The 24108-nt window shown below is 44.3% G+C and overlaps 1 protein-coding gene across 1 annotated transcript in view; it reads left to right on the forward strand.

Annotated features, from left to right (window-relative positions):
- Positions 1–4665: 4665 nt before the first annotated feature.
- The window catches only part of TMEM242 (transmembrane protein 242), a 51573-nt gene continuing 32130 nt past the window's right edge, over positions 4666–24108 (forward strand). Inside the window, exons 1-3 of the mRNA XM_047769854.1 lie at positions 4666–4819; positions 5305–5405; positions 8421–8558. Of these exons, the coding sequence (XP_047625810.1) occupies positions 4732–4819; positions 5305–5405; positions 8421–8558 (327 nt within the window). The 5' untranslated portion in view covers positions 4666–4731. The remainder of the gene's footprint in view (positions 4820–5304; positions 5406–8420; positions 8559–24108) is intronic.

The following is a 24108-nucleotide window of genomic DNA, read 5'->3' on the forward strand; positions in this document are numbered from 1 at the left end:
AAACAAACACCAACATAGCAACAGAGCCTGTCTCAGATGGACTTGCTTTCCCAGCAGCCTCTTTGGCTGCTGAGTTTTATCACATTTTTCTACAAGAGAATGATGCTTCTGTTGAAACGGCAGTCCTGCTGCTGTTACAAAGAGCAGTGTTTTCAGACTTCCTGGTCACCGATTTCCACCCAGAAATGCTCCGTCTTGCTCTTTTGGAATTAGTGTCCTTGTCCCCCAAGTCTCTGTGCTCCAAATGTTTGCACCTCTCCTATGGGAGCCGGTACCATGCAGTCCCATAGAAACTAGTCCAGGTGAGATTTCAGGGTTCCTAGGACAGACCAGTTCATCAGATTGCACCTGAAATACCTGTGTGCACTGTAGAAATACAAGAACTCGGGCAACGTTGTCTTTAAAGTACGTTTTGTTTAAGCATTTTAACTCGGGATGCTTGGAATGTGGTTCTAATCTCTGGGCCAGTGACTGTCCATCCTTGCATCAGCCATGTTTCCTAGGGTCTGGACTCACCATGTCCCAGGCCCTGGGACAGAGCAAGGCACAGGAGGCTGGGGCCAGTGAGGCCTGGGTTGTAACCCTCTTCACAAGCTCGCCTTGTCCAAGTAGCTCTCAGTCCCTCCACTCCAAGGTGTGTATCTGACACGGAGCCTCAAAATGCAAATTGCTCACCCAAGGCAAAGATTACCCACTGGTTTGCTTTAATTGTCTCTATTGCCCTCTGTTTACTGGGAAAGTGAGCTTTCATGTAGGAAGGAGGAAAGTTGTCCTGTATTGGGGAAGTTAGAAAGAAGGTAGAAGTTTGTGACCTAAATCCTCAGGAACAAAAGCAGGTAAGTGTCCAGCAGAGTTGGTAGTTATTGCCTCTAAATTGGGCCAGGCTCCAGATGCCAGGAGGCTGCCGTTTCCCTAGATTTAAAGATATTTTCTCTCTCTTCTGTTCCTACAGTAAATAGTAATATAATCCTTAAAATAAATTTTAAAAAACCTGTGCTTTTTTGGCGAGAACAGCAAAAAGGCGGAGCATTGAGGAGCCAGCACTGTTCCTCTCTAAACAGTCTTGAGAGAACAGGATTCCAGATGTTAAAATGGATGATGTGGATTTAAGAGGTGGGAACTGCAAGGCAGAGAGAAGGACGGTCTCCAAGTGGAACCTGCAGCATCGGCATCACCTGGGCACTCCTTAGATTCGCACGTACTCAAAACCCACCCCAGCCCTCCTGAATCAAAAACTCTGGCCATGGGGACCAGCAATGTGTGGTCAGAAACCCCTTCCAGGTGAGTCTACCAGTCAAGCTCAAGTTTGAGGACCCACTTGGCGGTGGGCTTGACACAGCTGCTTTTAATTCCTGGCTCTGCCACTTAACAGCTGTATGAGTTAAGCAAGTTAGTTTCTCAGAGTTTATGGTGTCGACTGAAAAGACACATCCTAAAAGTCGAATTATGTTTCACTTGAGGACCTTCCTGAGGACTGTAGCCTAAGAATCAACCTCTAAGATAGCTCCGAGCAACTGTTCCAAAGAAGGAGAGGAGGAGCCAGGATATATAGGAGTTTTTGCTGGGGGGGGGGGGACCAGAAAACACGTGGTCGAACATCAAAAGATTACTGCTCATCACAAACCAACCCAGACATCTCAAGGTAATTACTTTAGTGCTTTTCTTTTTATGGGAAGATGCAAGAGTCTGGGCTCACTGAAATTATTCCTTTGATATGCAACTTAGCTCTCTAAGGCCAGTATGCTGTTTCTCTCCATCCTGAATTCCCCTCAGGGGGCAGTGTTGGGGTGACTGCAGTGGCTGATGGCTTAATGGGAGGTAACATTCATTGTTGACCAGAACGGCAGACAACATTCTTTATTTACTGAAATGGCAGGCAACATTTTTTTCCCGGTCTGCGATGGAGAAGATTAAATTAGATAATCTGTTTGAAGCCCTTAGGGCAATGCTAGACACAGAAAGCACTCAATAAATGTTAGCTGGTAAGGCCACCTTTATGTAACGGGGGAAGGATAAGTCTCAGGACTTTCAACACATTAGCACAGCATTTGCCAATTAAAAGGGCTCTTTCACATTCTGACATTCTGCTTCTGTTGCCGAATCTCAGCTGCCTCGGTCCCGACAACAAATATAAAAGTGGAGGAAGAGTTGGAGGAAAGGGAAAAAGTAGCTTTAATTGCCAGACAAAGAGGGGAACCCAGCAGGCTAGAGCCTCCAGGACTGGGCCTCCCCTCTGAGGTACAGGTAGTGAGGAGTCTTAGAGTGTTTGAGAAGCAGGGTGTGATCAGCTCATGGGCATTTTCCTGATTGGTTGGCTTGTGGTGAGGTCACTGGGAGTCAGCGTCATCGGCCTTCTGGTTCCAACCGGTCTGGGGTCTCCGTGGGTGTGGGCAGCACCCAGGTGACTTCTTCCAGCCGGTGGGGGCTCCAGCACCTGCCAAACAGCTCCAAGGACCAGACTCAGAATATCATTGTAGTCTTTGGAGAAGAGCTAACTAAAGGCCCTTGACCTTGTTGACCAGCTGAACTATCCTTACTCTGAATTGCTTCACTCTTCTCACGTCTCTGATTAAACTGATTCTTTGAAGTTTTTCTATAGAGAAAAAGGCAGGTGGAGGACGTGAGTGGGGGCCACTCTGGGAAGGCCTCCCAGGGTCCTACCCAGTTACCTTCAAAGGATCCGAAGTTAAATGAATGCTATGTGATTTCTCCCACACAGAAATTTGAACAGAGCAGTAGTGCTCAACCTGGCTGATCAGCAGAAGCCCTGTGTAGCTCTTTAACTGTGCTGCCTGGCCCTTTGAAGTTGTCATCTCTAGTGGTAGGCCCTGGGTATCCATAATTTTAAAAAATCTCTGAAAGCAATTTTGCAAAACAGATACTGGAATCTAAGGGGGCAATAGCTAGAGCTAAGTTGTCCTGAGTGTTTGTGCCAGGCACTAGGCTAACACCTTTACCTAATTTAATTAAATTCTTACCTGATTTTAATAGGGATAGAGTAGGTACAGGTGGTTGTAGAAGTCCCAATAGGGGATCATGGATTAAGAGGGAGACTGGGGGATGTTGGGAGACTGAAAGTTCAGGAAGGCCATCAGAATGAGGCAGACTTGCTTCACCAGTGGAGGTGCGAAAATTGCCTCTTGTCATTGGGTGGGGAATGGGATGAGGCCTGCTTTCAGATTCAGACCAAGGGCAAGAGTTTGAAAATCCGCCCTTCAGCTGATTTGAATACACACCTTACCGGATACTAAGGAGGAGGTACTACTTCTGGAAAGGAAGAGGTGGGCCTTTCCAATCCCCACGCCCCTTGGATGATAAAACCGTGGCCCACCGAATCATCCTGGGGCAGAGCTTCCTCCCCTGCCAGTCAGCATTTCTCAGAAATGTCCCATCCTAACCTGTTCCTTGCCTATCACTTTGTTTCTGGCTGCATTCCTTTTGCACAGAGGCATAAAGAACTTGAGCCTTGGTGAGTCCAGACACAGGGTGAGTAACTTGAATTTAAAACTGTGGGTTCAAGTCCCAATCTGGGTTTTGACTGGGTTCAGGCCGTTAGTGCTGTCAGTTTCGATTTCATTTAATTCTCAACAGCAGCACCACGAAGAAGCTACTACCCATGTCTTTATTTTGCAGATGAGGAAACTGAGGTAAGTAAGCCTAATAAAACTATCACATTCACATAGCTGATCAATGGTTTAGGACCTGAGCCCAGGTTTGGGCTATTAACCGCGTTTTAACTGATGCATTCATTGACTCATTCACCCAAAATTAATTTATTAGGGATGACCTGAGGTAATACCCGAGAGCTGGGGTATATGAATAAAGATCTCCATCCCCGTGCTCAAGAAGTTCATGGCTTTTGTTGTTGTCGTTCACAATGAACAAGAATCGCCCAGATTGCCTCATTTTAAAAGATAGTCAGATATCTTTACACAAGATACTACCAGCCTCCTCCTCTCAATGGCCATTTACAGAATCCACCACCGTTTGCAATGCAGCCTCCCGGTCTGAAGGTGGGCGTCTGCCCATCTCCAATGTTGAGAGGTGCTGGGGCAGCCTTCAAGTTCCGTGTTAGCAACTTCTTAGGGTGAACCTCTGCTCTCCTGGCTGGGGTTGTGCCATTCTCTTCCAGTTCAGCACGCTAGCCATTCAGTCCCCTGGGTAGGCTAATCAGTAAGGCCGTGGGGTAGGAATCCCATCAACACAGAGCTGATAGGCTGGCAGTTTTCCTGGGATAAAACCTGTCGCTTATACCTAAACTGACAACTGATACCAAATAGCCCAGCCAAGTAAACAGGACAGACAGGCCTACATTTTAGAATTGTGAAATGTTAACGCTGGCCAAATCCCTGCATCTGGCAACTGAGCTGTGGAGTCTGTAACCAGGCTGGGACTGGGCTCCTGCCATCTGCGACCCCTCACTGCCTCCTAGAGTCAGAGCTGCGCAACGTTTCAAGAAAACAGCATTAAAGTGCAGCAATCATCACCCTGGAGCAAGCAAAGAACCGTCCTTGGTTGATGGCCTCGGAGGGCGCCGTCCCCGGAGCGCAAAGCCACCGCACCTTCTCCAGTGCGCAGGGGAGGAGAGAAGGTTTGGAGGTAGAGGTCGCTCTCCGGATCGGTATTCAGGTTGCACAGAGAAGGGCGGAAGCGGAACCTTTCTCCTCTGCCTCCCTCTCGCTTCCACCCGGGTCCAGTCGGCGCCGGACGCAGTGGTGGGGGCTTGTAAACATGGAGTCACAGGGCGCTGGGACTGCGGAGTCGTCCTCTCGATTGGAGGCTCCGGCACCCACTGACGACCGGCTTTTCCTGGTTAAAGGTGTGGTGAGGTGCAGGTGTTGGGGTGAACTCACTCGGGGGCCGTAGCTTGCACTCGTGCGGGCATTCCCACGCACACTTCGTTTGGGTGCCCCCAGAGTGTAGCGATGCGTTGGGGTCTGGGCCCGGGAGAGCTCTCGTGTGTGGTGCATTTACCCTATTCCCTCTGCAGTTTCTCTCTTGCCCTTCCTTTTCTAACTCCCACTATCGGTTTTTCCTCCCTGGGAGCAATTTCACGGAGCTGTCCCCGGAAAGAGGAGAGGGGACTCTGTGCCTATTCTTTGCTCTTGAACAGATACCTTGGAATGGCCTCAGAAACCAGAGGTCATGGGGTTACACAGCCGTTGTTACTTACCTTTGACAAGAGCTACTTAGCTATCGGTTCTCTAAATTGCAAAAGTGGTTTTAAATAGTGTCTGACACTGAACTTGTGCACATCATTTTAACTTCAGAGTTTTTTCTTTTCCTGCCCTACCCCCCTGGCAGGTGGAATTTTCCTTGGTACTGTTGCTGCAGCGGGAATGCTAGCTGGATTTGTTACAACATTATCGTTGGCTAAAAAGAAAAGTCCTGAATGGTTCAATAAGGTTTGTGACACCAAAATCCGTTCATAGCATTATTATTTACAGGTCAGTGTCAGCTGTTTTGCATAGCAAAAGTAAAGAAAGTGTTGATGGCCTTTCCTATTACTTTAAGAAGTAAGCCAATATGCACCTCATAGATTCAAGACGTGTACAAATTAGTCAACTGTCTTTATTTTTATTTCAAAAGAAGTACTAAATTGTGTGCTTTTTAAACTTTTAGCACCACTTAAAAAAAAAAAAAAGCCAGTTAAATTTTTGAGACAGCACTGCAAGAGGTACTTCTGTCTCAGACATGTTAGAATGTTGAAATAAAGTGCATGTTAGTATCCATGAAGAACATAGGTCCGCTCCTTGAACCCAGTGACCTTGCTCCATAGAATATTGCCTGGCACATAGTAAGTAGGTGCTCAATAAGTTTTGGTTGAATGACTATAATACAGTGAAACTGTATTTTCTAATACCTCTTATGCTTAAAGACATAGGTGCCTCTCCTCTTCTGCCTGTTCTTAGCAAGGATTAATCTGCTATTCACAGGTGTAGGGACTAAGGAGAACAAAGTATTAAGTTTGTCAGAAGACTTTATGATTCTATAATTCTGTGGGATTCCAACATAAATAAATTTGTAGTATGAAAGTAGCTTAGAAACAAACCTCTCTATATGTAAGTTTCTCAAATAAGTTGGGAGGAGGATTAATCCATAGAGTGGTGCCAGGGCAGTTGCTAAGCTATCAGGGAAGTAAACTCTAGTTAGTTACCAGCTCCCATTAAAACTAAGTACCAGGGAATTCCCTTTGTAGCTCACTGGGTTAGGAACCTGATTAGTATCCATGAGGATGCGGGTTCAAAGGATGTGGCATTGCTGTGGCTGTGATTTAGGCCGGCAGCTGCAGCTACAATTCAACCCCTAGCCTGGGAACTTCCATATGCTGCAGGTGTGACCCTAAAGAGCAAAAACAAAACAAAAGTACCAGATGAACTCAAAAGTTAAGGGTGAAAACAAAATGCAGCTAGAAGAAAAGAGAAATTGACTGTGACTTTTGGGTGAGGGAAGTTTTAGCAAGCTTAAAAGCATTAAAATGCATCTTTGACCAAAAACAAACAAAAAGCAAAATAAGAGGATAAAAGGAAGCCAAACTAGGGAAATACGATAGCCCATATGACAGATATACAGCTTCAAAGAATATTAATATGTGATTAATGTACAAATCAGAAAACTTTATTTTTTTAATTTTTTGCTTTTTTTTTTTTTTTGGTCTTTTTGCCATTTCTTGGGCCGCTCCCGCCGCATATGGAGGTTCCCAGGCTAGGGGTCTAATCAGAGCTGTAGCCGCCAGCCTACGCCAGAGCCACAGCAACGTGGGATCCGAGCCGCATCTGCAACCTACACCACAGCTCACAGCAACGCCGGATCCTTAACCCACTGAGCAAGGGCAGGGACTGAACCCGCAACCTCATGGTTCCTAGTCGGATTCATTAACCACTGCGCCACGACAGGAACTCCTGCTGCTTTTTTTTTTTTTTTTTTTTTTTAAGGGCTGCACCTGTAGCATATGGGAGTTCCCAGGCTAGAGGGAGAGGTAGAATTGGAGTTGCAGCTGCCAGTCTATGCCACAGCCACAGCAAGATCCAGATCGGAGCCACATCTGTGACCTACACTGCAGCTCACAACAATGCCAGATCATAACCCACCGAGCAGGGCCAGGGATTGATCTTGCATCCTCATGGACACTAGTTGGGTTTGTAACCTGCTGAGCCCCAACAGGAACTCCCAGAAAACTGTAAAAGGCCAAATAACATGAATATGCAATTCAAAAGGCTCATAACTTAGACAAGTACTCATTCTCTGTAACAATAGAAATGTAAGTAATTTGTATGTAATTTTTAAAGGTTTCCTTTTTGAGTTTTTGTACTAATACCATTTAATATTGGCTAACGCGAAGCGGTCCTCATAAAACAGCATTGTAACTTAGTACAGCCTTTTTAAAAACACTTTCTAGTGTGTATCAGCATATAAAATCCAAGCCGCATCTGTGACCTATACCAGGGCTTGCATTAATGCCAGATCCTTAACCCACTGAGTGAGGTCAGGGATTGAACCCGCATCCTCATGAATACTAGTTAGGTTCTTAACCTGCTGAGCCACAACAGGTACTCCTAATTTTTTGTCAAGTATGGTAATATTTTACAGATGTAGATTTTTACCTTAATATTATGTCTTGAAACTCAGAAGGAGCGTCACTGTTTATTTTCTAGTTTCTTATTAATATTTGCCATGAACTGAATTTTTATGCGCCAGGCATTTTGCATATACAAAAGTCCTCTCGGGAGCTCCCATCGTGGCGCAGTGGTTAACGAATCCGACTAGGAACCATGAGGTTGTGGGTTCGATCCCTGGCCTTGCTCAGTGGGTTAACGATCCGGCGTTGCTGTGAGCTGTGGTGTAGGTTGCAGATGCGGCTCAGATCCCGTGTTGCTGTTGCTGTGGCTGTGGTATAGGCCGGCGGCTACAGCTCCGATTCAACCCCTAGCCTGGGAACCTCCATATGCCGTGGGAGCGGCCCAAAGAAATAGCAAAAAGACAAAAAAAAAGTCCTCGCATGTCTTTTCTCAGATTTAGGTCACCTCTCACAGGAACTCCTCTTTAAAATTTCCCCTTCCTGGGCCCATCATGCCCTGTGTATATATGTACATGTAGTTCTATCATTGCCCTTTCTGTTTGGCTCATAACTAGCTCCGAGGTGTCTGCGTTGCCCATTCCCCCACCCTGGGACTGAAATGTTTTGTCAGAAGGACATTACTCTGTTTACCTAGCACAGAGCCGTGCATACTCAAGTATTTGTCAGAGAAGTTGTCATTTAAGTCATGCAGTTATTAAATAGCAAAGCTGGTATTTGAACTTGGGTTGGTCAGACTTCCCAACATGGTGCTTGCACAGAGAGTCATTGATTTCAAACTCTCCAGAGGTTTATCCTTTCAGAGCTGATGAATTTTACCCACGGCTTTCTGGCTTCATTGCAGGGAAGCATGGCCACGGCTGCCTTGCCAGAGAGCGGATCTTCCCTTGCCTTGCGAGCCCTGGGCTGGGGCTCACTTTACGCGTGGTGTGGTGTTGGCGTGATCAGCTTTGCCATCTGGAAAGCTTTAGGAGTTCACAGTGTAAGTAACGACACTCCTCTAACTGGTATCTGGAATGTTTGTTCTACTTGACGAGGTCTGCATCTTCCAGGTTCTCAAATTTGCATATAGTTTGTTCCGCTGTCTGGGAAGTGATAACAGAATTGACTGAATTCTTACTAATAACTAGGCAACTTCTCATACTAGTATATCATATAAATAACTTAAATATTTGAAGGTGGTGAAACTGCAAATATAATTAATGGCTAATTCATAGCAAATGTTCTATGTAAATTTTTACAAGAGCCACTCATTCAGTAAAATTACTTAATGTAGAACTTTCTATGCTGCTTGACATCCACATATATATAAACATCCTTGTAATATAGTTAAAGCGTTTTTAAATTAACATTTAAATTATTAATGTGTTTACACATTATTGGAAAAAGATTCTAAAGCCTGTGTGTGTGTGTAATTTATTCACCAAGCTAAAAAGCTGTATATTTAGAATAATTGGCTTCTTTTTATTTAAAGTACTTGTGGAACGTCCTGTAGACCAGGCTGTTTGTGACAGGTGAGAATTGGTGGTTTAGAATGGATGGCACAGTGAGTTGATGAAAAGAGGTTCTGGATATATTTGGAAGGTAGGGGCAACAGATTCAGTATAAGTCGAATGTGGGAGGTGAGAGGAAAAGTCAAGTCAAAGACGTGGCCAGGCTTTTGGTCTGAACACCTGGAAAATGTATGGGACCATTGTGAGAGGAGCAGGTTAATAGGGAACAGTGTCAGGAACTCAGTCTGGGACTTGTGAACTTGAGGTATCTGTTAGATAGGCAGGAAGCAGTTAGAGAAGTCTGGAATTCCGGGGAGAGGTGCATGGTGAAGATAGAAATTCGAGACTCATCACTGTGTGGATCGCATTTAAAGCCAGGAGATTGGGTGAGCTCACATTGGCAGTGAACTAGAGAGAAAAGAGGTCTGAGAAGGAGCTCCTGGGCATCCTGAGGTTTGGAGGTTGAGGAATGAGAAGGTTTCCCTACCCGAGAGGGAGAGAAAACCAAGAGAATGGTGACTTGGCCGCCAGGTGAAAAGACTATTTCAAGGAGGTGGATGCTTGGCTATAAGTGGCTTAAGATAACTGGTAGTTTGCCGAGTTAGCCCTGTAGTTGTCATTGGTGGGTAAAGCCTGAGCGGAGTGGATCCAAAAGAGATTGGAGGAGAGAGATTAGAGGCAGTGTGTATGGACAAGTGTTGAGTTTTGCCATAAAGGGAAAGAAAGAAATGGGGGTTGGGAGTTCCCATCGTGGCTCAGTAGGTTACAATCCTGACTAGAATCCATGAGGATGCAGGTTCCATCCCTGGCCTTGCTTAGTGGTTTAAGGATCCTGTGTTGACGTGAGCTGTGGTGTAGGTCACAGATGCAGCCCAGATCTGGTGTGGCTGTGGTGTAGGCTGGCAGCTGCAGCTCTGATTCGACCCCTAGCCTGGGAACTTCTGTATGCCACAGGTGCCACCCTAAAAAACAAAGCCCCCCCCCCCCCCCCCCCCCCGAGAAAGAAGAAATGGGATCATAGCTACCAGAGGGAATGGGATTACGAGGGGGTGGTGTTTTTGTTTTTAAATTGGGAGAATTAACAGCATGTGTGTGTGCTGATAGGCATGATTCAGAAGAGAAGGAGAATTGCTGGAGTAATAGTATTATTATTATTTTTTTAAACTTTTTTTTTTTTTTCTAGGGCCACACCCACGGCATATGGAGGTTCCCAGGCTAGGGGTCTAATCGGAGCTGCAGTTGCCAGAGCCACAGCAATGCCAGATCCGAGCTGTGTCTGCAACCTACACCACAGCTCATGGGCAATGCTGGATCCTTAACCCACTGAACGAGGCCAGGGATTGAACCCGAAACCTCATGGTTCCTAGTCAGATTCGTTTCTGCTGCGCCCTGACAGGAACTCCAATAGTATTATTACTACTGAATTTTTCACATTTAGTTCAATCATAACCAAACATAGGCGTTACCTGGAGTTCCCATTGTGGCACAGTGGAAATGAATCCGACTCCTCTGTGAGGATGTGGGTTCGATCCTTGGCCTCGCTCACTGGGTCAGTGATCTGGCATTGCTGTGAGCTGTGATGTAGGTCGCATATGTGGCTCGGACCCCATGTTGCTGTGTCTATGGTGTAGGCTGGCAGCTGTAGCTCTGATTTGACCTTTAGCCTGGGAACTTCATATGCCACACCTGTGGTCCTAAAAAAAGTAAAAAAAAAAAAAACAAAACTAGGCATTATTGTACTTTCACCCAAAATATGCTGATAGACGAACAGATGTTGTTTTTCTCCTGGTCTTTTATTTTTAAAGTAATGGTCTGCTAGTTGTTTGTAACAATAAAGTAGGGGTTACTTGGAAAAGTTAGAAAATCTGTGACTGATGATTTTTATTGTTACCTCAGTTTTGCTTTTGAACAATGTAAATTCTCTTCTTCCATTTCAGGCACTGTACCAGATATTTTATTTATTTTGTCTTTTTGCCATTTCTTGGGCCGCCCCTGCAGCATATGGAGGTTCCCAGGCTAGGGGTCCAATCGGAGCTGTAGCTGCCAGCCTATGCCAGAGACACAGCAATGCAGGATCCAAGCTGTGTCTGCAACCTACACCACAGCTCACGGCAACGCCGGATCCTTAACCCACTGAGCAAGCCCAGGGATCAAACCCTCAACCCCATGGTTCCTAGTCGGATCGCGAACCACTGAGCCATGATGGGAACTCCACGTACCAGATATTTTAGACAGCAGATGATTTAATCTTCACAATAACTATGAAGCAGATATTAATATCCCCCATTTTATAAATGAGGAAATTGGGACGCAGATTAAGTCGCTTGCCCAAGATCACAGAGCTTGTATTTGGCAGTTAAGATTTGAGCCCACATCTGATGGTCTTCAGAACCTAGATTTCCCCCCGCCCCCGCCCCGACCCCAGTTTTACCTCTCTTAGAGCACCTGGGAAGTAAGGGAGTATGTAGGAGCCAGCACATGGGGAAGGAAGGGTGAGCTTGGTTTTGACGGTGGCGTGATCCACACAGTCTTGATAAACCGACAGGTTTTGTGGGGTCTCTTAATGGGGACCTCATCTCCTGACATCATTTCTGACCTCAGTCTGAAATAGGACCAGCCTTTCTTTTCTCATATAATATGAAAGCAGTTATTTAAAAACAAGTGGAAAAGATTAGGAGAAAACATGTCTAGTAATAATATGTGACTGAATTATGGGTATGTGGGTGAATTTTTTGTTTTACTTAAATATGTATTTAACAATATTGCTTTCTAAAAAATAGTCCTAGATTTAATTTATTCAGTCTTTTTTTCATTTTTAGGGCACACCCATGGCATACAGAAGCTCCCAGACTTGGGGTCAAATTGGAGCTGCAGCTGCCAGCCTCCACCAAAGCCACAGCCACGTCAGATCTGAGCCTCATCTATGACCTATACTACAGCGCATGGCAACACCAGATCCTTAACCCACTGAGCAAGGCCAGGGATCGAACCCAAATCCTAGCTGGGTTCATAACCCACTGAGCCACAATAGGAACTCCTTAGATTCTGTTTTTATTAATTCATGCTGGCTATATAAAGCACAACTGCCTAGGAGGTCACAAAACTTCCTTGACTATGTATGAAATCTGTTTTGGGGGCATAAATAATAAAGTTATTAAACTTTTAGTTTCTCTAAAAATGAGTCTGTTGGCACTTCACATTGAGTGCATGGAATTGATCGGTAATGTTTCTAGAGTTGAGTAATGCAGGTCATAAACTAGTAGTAAAGTTTAATACTAGGTATTTGAAGATATGAACAGTCTTTGATTTAAAAGAGTCATAATCCAGGTTTTCATAGACCAATAGAATTGGGTTGTTTGAATTACATTATATGCTTGAGAACTTGGGCTTTATGGGCTAGACTGTGCTGTTTTAGTTTCTAGAATGTGAACTTTGTTTGATGGCACTGATAAGAGGATTATTACCTAAATAACAATATTTAGGGGAGAAACAATCTTTTCTGACCGGCGATATTGAATGTAAGGGGACTTGGGTTCTTTTTATAATACATCTTCATGTCTTTACCCAAAAAGAGAGAGCACGAACATACACTCCCTCCCTTGGGTCATTAGGCAGATGCGTGTAATTTCCACGTCTGAGAGTCTCACAGAGACATGAACCCACTGACAACTGTTTTTAGGACACATCATTTAAAAGCGGTAGTGTTTATCCATTTGTCTGTTGAAAGGACTTTTGTGGGCCTGTCCTGATCCTGGCACTGAGCTAAGACCAGGTTCCTCAGTAGATTGTTGATAGGCAAGACTTAGGTTTTATTTTATTTCATTTATTTTTTTGTCTTTTGAGGGCTGCACCCACAGCATATGGAGGTTCCCAGGCTAGGGGTCTAATCGGAGCTGTGGTTGCCGGCCTATGCCATAGCCACGGCAACTCGGGATCTGAGCTGCATCTGCAACCTACACCACAGCTCATGGCAACGCCAGAGCCTTAACCCACGGAGCGAGGCCAGGGATCCTAGCCTCATGGTTCCTAGTTGGATTCGTTAACCACTGAGCCACGACAGGAATTCCATGACTTAGGTTTTAAACATTATGGGTTGACTTTCCAAGGACCCTGCTCTGAGGCTTGTGCAGAACAATTGGAATATTTTGATTCTGCATTTTGATGATAAGTCAGATTGCCCTGATTCTAGTCATGAACTTTTATCACCATTCACTGCCTCTTATTTGGAAACGTCATCTCTCAATGAGTAAGGAAAAGTTTTAGTCAGAAAATCTTGAGTAAAAATGGTTCCAGTCTATACACTCAGTATGTAATTGAGATGATCATTCTAGATAAATGCAGTTGAATCAGAATTCCGCGTCAAATAGAATTGTATTACATCTGTGGTATAACCCCAGTTCCATCAAAAAGGGTGCCATCTAACGGCTGCCTGAGAGCACCTTGCCTTCCCTGTTTTAACTCACAGCTACATCTGCTGGCCTAAAAGGGAACATGTTGAAAATGCTTAAAGTAAAGCTCTTCAGTTTTTTAGAAATATTTTGGATTTACTTAGTGTAGACTTTCGTTTCACATGGAATATGTTTAATACATCAGATAAAAATATAAATTTGTATTTTACACAGTGGTATCATGTCATCTGAGGTCCTCAAAAAGGAGCTAGTAGAAGCTATCTTGTCAGCTGACTGAAGCAGATGAGTGTGCCCAGAGCTTAAAATGGGACCCTGTCTGCCTTCTTATAGAAATCAGTATGGGTCCAGCCTGGCATTGCCCCACCAACTCTACCCTGCTCACCAGCCTTGGGCTTGAGTGCTTAGTATTCATCAGTTATCCTGAACTACGGTGTTTTCTCAGGTGATCATGGTTGAGGCAGCATTAATGTTATCACAGGAACTTAATTGTGAGAAGAATGAATGTTTACTGTGGCTTCATGGTTCCCTAAGGCCACTGTGCTCATGCTGCTGGGAGACTGACATGTTTGGGCCACGGGAGTGCAGATGGTGGTGATATGATTAGATTGTTTTATTAGAGTGGAAGTTTTAAGTTTAGAGAATAGTGGAAATAAATGCTCTTCAGGAAGTAAATAAGCATAGCAGTGACACTAACTGGTAATTCCCCAATTATCAAAAGAAAAAAAACATGCCACCTACAGTTACTTACATGTTAGCTTTTTTACCTTTTATCATTTGTAGTAGGTATTGATGCTAGAAGGGTTTCTTCCAGAGGTTGAGCATATTTATGGTTAGACTGTCTTGTATTTTTTTTTCCCTTTGAGGGAAAAACATTAGGTATATAAAAAGTTCCTAATATGATTGGAATTGTTACAGCTTTTTATGCCTGTGAACCCATGCTCTACCCTTGTTTGAGGTGAAGCTGTCATCTCAAAAGACTGGTCAGAAGCACCCATTTCTAACAGTGACTGTGGTTTTAGAATTATGTTCGTGACACCTAGTGTGGTTAGGATTTATATGTCGTTTACACTTGTCCTCACAGGAGCTAAAACCTCAATGGTGATAAAACCATGAATGGAATAATTTTCAGTTATTATGAAATACTTTAAATCATCCAGAGATTTAATTTTTGTTTGTTTGTTTGCTTTTTAGGATCCACCCATGGCATATGGAAGTTCCCAGGCTAGGGATCAAATCGGCGCTGTGGCTGCTGGCCTCTGCCAGCCACAGCAAAGTGGGGTCCAAACCACATCCGTGACCTACACCACAGCTCATGGCCACGCCAGATCTTTGACCCACTGGAGAGGCCAGGGGTCAAACCCGCATCCTTATGAATATTAGTGGGGTTTGTTTTTGCTGCGCCACAATGGGAACTCCCAGCAATTATAATTTAAAAATTAACATAAATGGAGTTTTGTTTGGTTTTTTACCATGGGATAAGAGGGATTTGTTTTTATTTACATATATTGGTGTTTATTTTTAAAGAAACATATTTAGGACCTGTCTTTTTTTAAAAAAAATTTTTTTTGGTAAAAAAAAATATGTACTCATTGTTTAAAAAAAAAAAAAAACAAACCAGTATGGGGAGTTCCCGCTGTGCCTCAGTGGGTTACGAAGCTGACTAGTATCCATGAGGATGCAGGTTCTATCCCTGGCCCTGCTCAGTGGATTAGTGATCCAGCATTGCCCTGAGCTGTGCTGTAGGTCACATGTGGCTTGGAACTGGAGCTGCCATGGCATAGGCTGGCAGCTGTAACTCTGATTCTCCCTCCAGTCTGGGAACGCCCATATGCCGCAGGTGCAGCCCTAAAAAGTGTAAGGGAAAAAAAAACCCAACAGTGTAGAAAAGTTCAAAGAAGAAAAAGTCTCTGGAAATCTTGAATTGTAATCACTTGTTACAGTACAAACATCCTTTTAGACCTTCTATAGACATGTTCATATATAAATATTGTTTTACTGTACTACTCTGGAACTTTTTCACTGAGTAGTCGTATGAACATCAGTGCACAGCAGAGTATATAAATTCCATCACTCTTAATGGCTGTGTGGTACTCAGTTGTATCGTTTACTTCAGCCAACAGCATTTAGGTAGTAACTTTTCACTATCAAACACCATAGTGAACTTGTATAGGCATACATATCTTTGTACTTTTCTTGGTCAGGAAATTTGTTCTAAAGACAGAAGATATTGTTGAATCAAAGTGCATTTTAGAAATGTTTTTGATATCTATTGCTAAATGGTCCTCCAGGAAAGTTTATATGTTTAGAAAATATCAGCAATGTATATAAGTTTCGTAGCACCCTTGCCATTAGTGGCTTTTATTACTCTGAAGTTTTTGCCAATCTGATAGATGGAAACTAATTTCTTCCTTTATTGGGTCTCTCTGAAGACCCTATTGCTGGAAAGGCTTTTATGGAAATAATCTGTGATTGGAGTCCTGGATACTCTCCAGCCCTAGTCCTGCCTCCTCATCTAAAATAGGTTGTTTTTTTTCCCTCAAAAGCCCAGACCTCTTTTTCTTTAAAAACTAAAACATGTTAAAACATAGATATTTAAATGTTTCTCTAAAAATTGTCATTTGACTTCTGTACTCTAAGATCTTTTTTTTTTTTTTTTGTCTTTTTCCTTGTACGTCTGCACATGCAACATATGGCGACTCCTAGGCTAGGGGTCCAGTTGGAACTGCAGCTACTGGCCCACGCCTCAGCAGCACCAGATCTGAGCTGTGTCTGTAACCTGCACCACAGCTCACGGCAACGCCAGATCCTTAATCCACTGAGCGAGGCCAGGGATCAAACCTGTGTCCTCATGGATGCAAGTCAGATTCATTTCCACTGAGCCACTATGGGAACTCCAAGAAAGATTTTTTAAGAGAAGTAATATTATACCTTTTCTCTGGGACAGTATTGGATGCACTCTAATAAAAGTTATTTTCTCAAGCTCTTTATTGCTGCTGCTAGGAGTACTTTTATATTAATATTTAGGCTCACTTCTTAATTACCTATGACCAGCTTGAGGGCTTTTGCCAAGTGCAATCACATTTCTTTTGACTAGCAAAAGTTTCGTTTTATCAACATCATGGTGTATCTAGTATTAAGTACCTTTATTCTTACACTGTATTTACTTACTCATTTCAAATGAAAACATCATTTGTAGAGTGAATGCTTGAACCCCATATGTAAAAGAAGACTATGGAAAAGATTAAAAGTTCATAACTTCTAAGATATCTAAGAAGGAAATAGACTTCATGATACATACTTTTCATGGGTTCACGTCAAAATTAAAAGCAAATCTGAGCCTAGTGGCAAATTGTTTGATGGTAGCCACTTCTGAGTGATGTGCAGGGGGCTCTGGAAAGTGGCCGAAACCTTTCCCTTCTGCGTCCTCACCTGGTTTACTTAGAGGGTGTCCAGAGATTCCTGCCAGCTTCTGCCGGCAGGATGAAAGCTTGTTTCTTGTTCTGATTGGCAGACGTGGGCAGCCCCAGCCCTGCTTCCTCTTCCTGATGCTACTTCCTAGCCCGCCTGGAACGCGGTCGTCACGAGCTCGCAGAGGTAGCCCCGTCTGTCAGGCTTTTGGGCCTCCAGACAGCTTAGGCATTGAGGGATGTTTTTCCTGGAATCATTCTGAAGTGGCACCGTGCGTGAGTTACATTCAGGTCTGAGGCGACAAGAACGTCTCTCTCCCCCTCATTTCCCAGTCATCGCAGCTCTGGTGGGATCGGCACATCCCCGTGGTGAGAGGCACCTGTGTGAGTGCGGAAGAGCAGTTTGGTGACAGAGACTGAATCGAAGGGACTTGCTCAGTTTAAAATACTGACGGAGGTGCTTTCCCAATTTTTTCTTTCTTTTTTTTTTAAAGTCAAGCGTGGGGGTGGGGGTGGGAATCGGCTGTTTTGGCATATTGCCAAGATTCCTCTTTAAAAACCTACCAGTTTCCTTTTATAATAGGACCCCAAGCATTTTATAAAGTGAGAATGTGCAACAATTACCAGGAAAGATAAGCTCTGCCATAAAAGCCTTCTCCTTCCAGGCCTGACACATACTAGGCTTAATCACCTCCAGTAGGTTGGCAGTCTGACTCCACTAGAGGAAAGGTAGCCGTGATTTCTCCTGGGTTTTCCTTTTCTTTGTCCTTATTTTCATATACTGAGAAAAGAAAATTGGACTCACTTGAGCAGATCTCTAACCAAGCATCATGGAGTGAAGACTCAATAGCAAACGCTTTCCCCTTAAGCTTTGTTTTTAAAGGTGCCTATTATTGGTTATCACTTACAAATATCTAAAACTATGAAAAATATATAGGTTGATAAATTTGTTATATTATTCATTTATCAGTATATCAGAATATGAAATGTTCTCTCCAATTTTCCTGACTGAAATACTTCTAACAATTTTTTTTTCCTGACAAAAGAATTTACTGGGAAGGGCGCCCGGGTGCAGAATAGCAGGGTAAGGGAACCCAGGAGAACTGCTCTCTAGTTCTAACAATTTTAAGAAGAAATCTTTTTTTATGTGCTATATCTTTCCACAATACAACCTGTGTTGAGCATAATTTCACTTTTTTTTTGATGTCCAATGTATAATTTTATTATAAATATAGAGAAAATTTTACAAATAATTCATAAGCAGCCTTAGCCAGGTAAAATTAAATTACACAGAATAGCATAGATGGGAGGAGGTGAATAGTCTGTGTCAGGGTTAGAAAACCTTAAAAGAGACACCTGAGTACCTAGAACTCCCAGCCAGCCCTCTTTGAGGGGGTCAGTTCAACACAGCATGAGGCCAGGTAATGAATGTGAAATAAAAGCTTTCTTTCAACAGCCCTGAGGAGGGTCCATCTGTGCAGAAGATGTCTCTCCCTCCTTCCGCCTTCCTTTTTTTAAATTTTCTTTTTTCTTTTTTTTTTTAAACTCAATGAATTTTGTTATAGTTGTACAACAATCATCACAACCCAATTTTACAGTATTTCCATCCCGAAACCCCAGCACATATCTGCTCCCCAGCCTGTCTCCTTTGGAAACCGTAAGTTTTTCAAAGTTTGTGAGTTAGTATCTATTCTACAAACAAGTTCATTGTATCCTTTTTTTAGATTTCACATGTAAGTGATGGCATATGACATTTGTGTCTCACTATCTAACTTCACTTGGCATGCTAATTTCTAGGTCCATCCATGTTGCTGCAAATGCCATTATTTCTTTCCTTTTTATGGCTAAGTAATATTACATCGTGTATATGCGCCACATCTTTATCCACTCCTCTGTTGAGGGACATTTAGGTTGTTTCCATGTCTTGGCTATTGCATGTAGTGCTGTGGTGAACATTGGGTACATGTTCATTTCGAGTCATGGTTTTCATCTGGATAAATGCCCAGGAGTAGGACTGCTGAATCGAATAGTAATTCTATTTTTTTTTTTTTTTTGAGTAATCTCCATACTGTTTTCCATAGTAGTTGCACTAGTTCACATTCCCACCAAAAGTGTACAGGGGTTCCCTTTTCTCCACACCCTCTGCAGCATTTATTGTTTGTAGAATTTTTGATGATGGCTATTCTGGATGGTGTAATGTGGTACCTCAGAGTAGTTAGTGATTTGCCTTTCTCTAATAATTAGTGATATCCAACATCTTTTCATGTGTTTTCTGGCCATCCGTATGTCTTCTTTGGAGAACTCTGTTTAGATCTGCCCATTTTTTGATGTGATTGTTTTTTTTGTATTGAGCTGCAGGAGATGTTTATATATTTTGGAGATTAATCCCTTGTCACTTGATTCATTTGCAAATATTTTCTCCCATTCTGTGGGGTGTCTTTTTGTTTTGTTTAGGGTTTCCTTTGCTGTGCAAAAACTTTTAAGTTTAATTAGGTTCCATTTGTTTATTTTTGTTTTCACTGTCATTACTCTAGGAGGTGGATCTGAGAAGAGTATTGCTGTGGTTTATGTCAGAGAGTGTTCGGTGTGTTTGCTTCTAAGTGGTTTATAGTATCTGATCTTATATTTAAGTCTTTAATCCATTTCGAGTTTATTTTTGTGTATGGTGTTAGGAAGTGTTCTAATATCGTTCTTTTACATGTGGCTGTCCAGTATTCCCAGCAGCATTTATTGAAGGGACTGTCTTCTCCATTGTTACATTCTTGCCTCCCTTGTCATAGATTAGTTGGCTGTAGGTACATGGGTTTAATTCTGGGCTTTATATCCTGTTCCACTGATCCGTATTTCTGTTTTTGTGCCAGTACCATACAGTGTTTCTTGTAATTTATCAATCTTTGCCTTCAGTTTATTTCCAAGATCTTGAGTCATCTTTACTGTTATCAGTCTAAAGTCTTTTTCATGGAGATTGGTAATCTCCAGAGCACTTAGCTGTTTTTCTGGGGGTTTTTTCTTGCTCCCTTATCTGAGTCATAATTCTCTGCCTTTTCATTTTGGTGTGGTTTCCCTTTTGCTGACAATAGAGTTGTAGCTTTTCTTGCTTCTGATGTCTGCCCCCTTGTGGCTGAAGTTGGTTCAGGGGCTTGCTGGGGCCTTCCTGAAGGGAGGGACTGGGGCCTGCCCACTGGTAGGTGGACCTGATTCTTATCCCTTTGGTGGGTGGGGCTTTGTCTCTGGGTATGATTAGAGGCAGCTTTGTGCCTTGGGGGGTGGTCTTTAGGCAGCCTGTTTGCTGATGGGTAGGGCTGTGTTCCCACCTGGTTGGCCTGGGGCTTCTCAGCCCTGATGGGTGGGGCCAGATTTTTCCAGAATGCCCAGCTCTAGAGGAGTTCATGCTGATGATTATTCCCAAGACCTTTGCCTCCTGTGTCCCTCCCCCACAACGAGCCACAGTCACCCCATTTTCCCAGGAGATCCTCCAAGAACCATAATCAGGTCTGATCTAGATTCCTATGGAGTCTCTGCTCTGTCCTGGGACCCAGAGCACATGGAATCCTGTGTGCGCCTTTCAAGAATGGTGTCTCAAAAGAAAAAAAAAAAGTTGTTCCCGTTGTGGTGCAGCAGAAACAAATCTGACTAGGAACCATGAGGTTGCAGGTTTGATCCCTGGCCTTGCTCAGTGGGTTAAGGATCTGGTGTTGTGGTGAGCTGTGGTGTAGGTCTCAGACATGGCTCGGATCTTGCATTGCTGTGGCTGTGGTCTAGGCTGACAGCTGTAGCTCTGATTTGACCCTAGCCTGGGAACCTCCATATGCCGTGAGTGCTGCCCTAAAAAACAAACAACAACAACAACAAAAAAAAACGGACTCTTCATTTTCCCCAGTCCCATGGAGCTCCTGCACACAAGCTCCATGACCCACAACGCCAAATGCTCTGGGAACTCCTCCTCCAAGGCCTGGGGACCTGATGTTTGGGGCTCAGCGTGAATCTCTGCAATACAGTTACTTTCCAGTCTGTGGGCCGCCCACCTGTTGGCTGAGGGTTTGCTTATATCACGTTATCGCCCCTCCTAACATCTTGATATAGCCTCTTTGTCTTCTGGAGTAGGATGTCTTTTTTGATAGTTTGCACTCTGTTTGTCTGAAGGCTGTTTGGCAGATGGTTATATGGTTGTAATTTTGTTGCTTTTATGAGAGAAGTTGAGCTCCAGGCCTTGCCATCTTAATCCCATCTCTCCACTTTTCCCTTTTCTTTTCTTTCTTTTTTTCTTGTTTTTTTTTTTTTCTGTCTTTTTAGGGCCAAACCTGCAGCACATGGAAGCTTCCAGGCTAGGGGTCCAATTGGAGCTGCAGCTGCCAGCCTACACCACATCCACAGCAACATGGGATCAGAGCCATGTCTGCGACCTACACCACAGCTCATAGCAATGCTGGATCCATAACCCACTGAGCAAGGCCAGAGATCGAACCTGTGTCCTCATGGATACTAGTCAGGTTCATTACTTCTGAGCCACAATGGGAATTCCTCTCTGCCTTTTCTTGATGACTCAGATATATCAGTTATTATTTGCTTCTGTGCTTACAAATTCTGGGCATTCATAACTCTTATTCTTTTTGTACTTTTCCCTGATCCCACTTTGGCTCTTGTTGTTCACGTCTCACTATTCTTTTCAGGTTCCTTCTTTGCCCTGTGTTTTCTCCACAGTTCTACCTGTTCAGGTGGCTTCATCGACTTACCGACAACTGCCAGGTCTGTGTCTGCAGCTGGACCCCTGAGCTCCCGGCTCATGGGCCTATTTGACTGGACACTGATGCTTGGATGTCCTGCAGGCCCATATGTGGTCCCCTCTAAACTTGATCCCATCCCACCCCCAGCCTACTCCTGGGTTACTCCCAGTGGAATGGCAGCATCGTGCAAAGAGCTGCCTAGAGAGAAAAGCTGGATTTTATTCACGACCCCACTTTTTCTCACCCCTGTAGCTGATCAGTCACAAAGTCCTGCTGCTCTGCAACTCCCACAGCCGCTATAGCTGGGGGCACTTTCCTGCCAAGATTATTATCACAGCTAATCTCCGTCCTCTCTGCCTCCCACCTTGGCCCTCTATGGTCCTTCCTCTCCACTGCTGCGAGAATGCCCTGGCCTTCGTCGTCCCCAGACCTCCTCTTTCAGCTGTGCCACTCACTCGGCCTTTCTTTATGTCTCCATGGATGAGATATCTAGGCTGTTGCCCTATCTGTGAGAGAGAGTGTTGGGGGCAGCAGACGGGGGCATCAGACAGGGCCTGAAGCAAAGGGGGATGGACGTTTCCATGACCTCTGGCACCTGGCAGTGGACTCTTAACTCTGATTGCTAGAAACAGAGATACAAGAGCATAAAATAAGAAAAGCTGTGGGAGGAGCAGTGAGTGAGTGTGTGTGTGAGCCCATACCTGTGTTATGCTGTAGTAGACATGAGTGCTGTGTGCTGTAAAGTTCTGGGTCTCTGGCTTCACTTGGTGAGACCATATGACCAGTTCTGGCCAATGAACAGAGAGAGTGTCAGTTCTGGGCAGAAGGATTTAATTGCTGGTGCGAGACCTTTCAGAGGTCTTTCTCTCTGGCATAGTGACCAGCAAGGGTTCATCAGCCAGGGTCCTAGAGTGACTGTGTTGCACAAAGGCTGTGATGGGCAGGTAGTATGAGCAAGGATGAGGCCCCTGCGTTTTGAAGGCACTGATGTTTTGGAGGGGTTTTTTTGTTTGTTTGTTTTGTTTTGTCTTTTAGGGCCACACCTGCGGCATATAGAGGTTCCCAGGCTAGGGGTCGAATTGGAGCTGCAGCTGCCAGCCTAGACCACAGCTACAGCAATGCAGGATCTGAGCCAAGTCTGTGACCTACACCACAACTCATGGCAGTATCCTTGATCCATTGAGTGAGGCCAGGGATCAAACCTGAATCCTCATGGATGCTAGCTGGGTTTATAACCTCCTGTGCCACAGCGGGAACTCCTGGAGTTGTTTGTTGGAGCATAACCTTGCCTACCCTGATTGATACCGTATGTATGTATCTCTCTCCCATAATTATCCTCAGCCTTTGCTGATCATCATTTTCCCCCTGCTGCAGTGTGGAGAGACCTGCTCCAGTTTCTCCCGCCTCTAGAAATCCTCTCTTGGTGTCGCTCATCCTCCTCCAGCTTCGAGCCCGCTCACCTGCTTCTCTTCATAGAAAACACTTCCTGAAAGAGCTGCCTGTGACCACTGTCTCCTCCCAGCATCCCCTGAAACTGCTGGTGTCCGGTCTCCCGTGCCCTCTTGCTGCTAGATCGGGTCTTCTCTTTATCCTTCTGTTGCGTGACCTTTGACATGAGAGCATTCTCCCTGCCATGAAACCCTGTCTTTTGGTTTCTGCCCTTCCACCTCACTGGCCATTTTGGTGCCTCTCCTTTGGTGGCTCCTCCCCTGCAGAACGCCAAATGTTGGACTGTCCAGTGGCTTCATACTTGGATTCTTGTCCTCCACCTGTCCTCAGCCTTGGTGCTCTCACCCTGGCATTAAAATCAGTCTGTATAGGAGTTCCTGTCATGGTGCAGTGGTTAACGAATCCAACTAGGAACCATGAGGTTGCGGGATCGATCCCTGCCCTTGCTCAGTGGGTTGGGGAATCCGGCGTTGCTGTGGCTGTGGTGTAGGCCGGTGGCTGTATCTCCGATTCGACCCCTAGCCTGGGAACCTCCATATGCCGCAAGAGCAGCCCAAGAAATGGCAAAAAGACCAAAAAAAAAAAAAAAAAATCAGTCTGTATAATCTGATGATGTCCAAATACACAGCTCCAACCTGACCTTGAGATTTTCCTCGAAACTGCCTGTGGTCCACCTCCCGTGTGTCTCACAGGTCTCGCGAGGCCCCATGTCCTGACCAGAATTCTTGGTCTCCCTACCTGCTCCTCCCTACGTCTTTCCCGTTCTAGCAAGTGCTGCTCCCATCTTCCCACAGTCATGTGAGCCAGGATCCCAGCAGAAAATCATAGATGTTCTCATTTCCCATCATTCCCTTCATCTAATCCATGAGCAAGTCCTGCTGGTTAGTTCTGCTGCTAAACATTGCCTTGCTCTTTCATCTCTCTCTACCTCCATTCATCTTTTGCCAGTGTATTGAAATAGTTTCCTGTCTAGTATCTCAGCCTCTCCTTTACTTCTAGAATTTTTTTCCCCACGACGCAGCCAGAGATATTTTAAAATCTAAGTCAATT

This window comes from Phacochoerus africanus, chromosome 2 (assembly GCF_016906955.1).
Source record: "Phacochoerus africanus isolate WHEZ1 chromosome 2, ROS_Pafr_v1, whole genome shotgun sequence".
In the NCBI taxonomy this organism is placed as follows: Eukaryota; Metazoa; Chordata; class Mammalia; order Artiodactyla; family Suidae; genus Phacochoerus; species Phacochoerus africanus.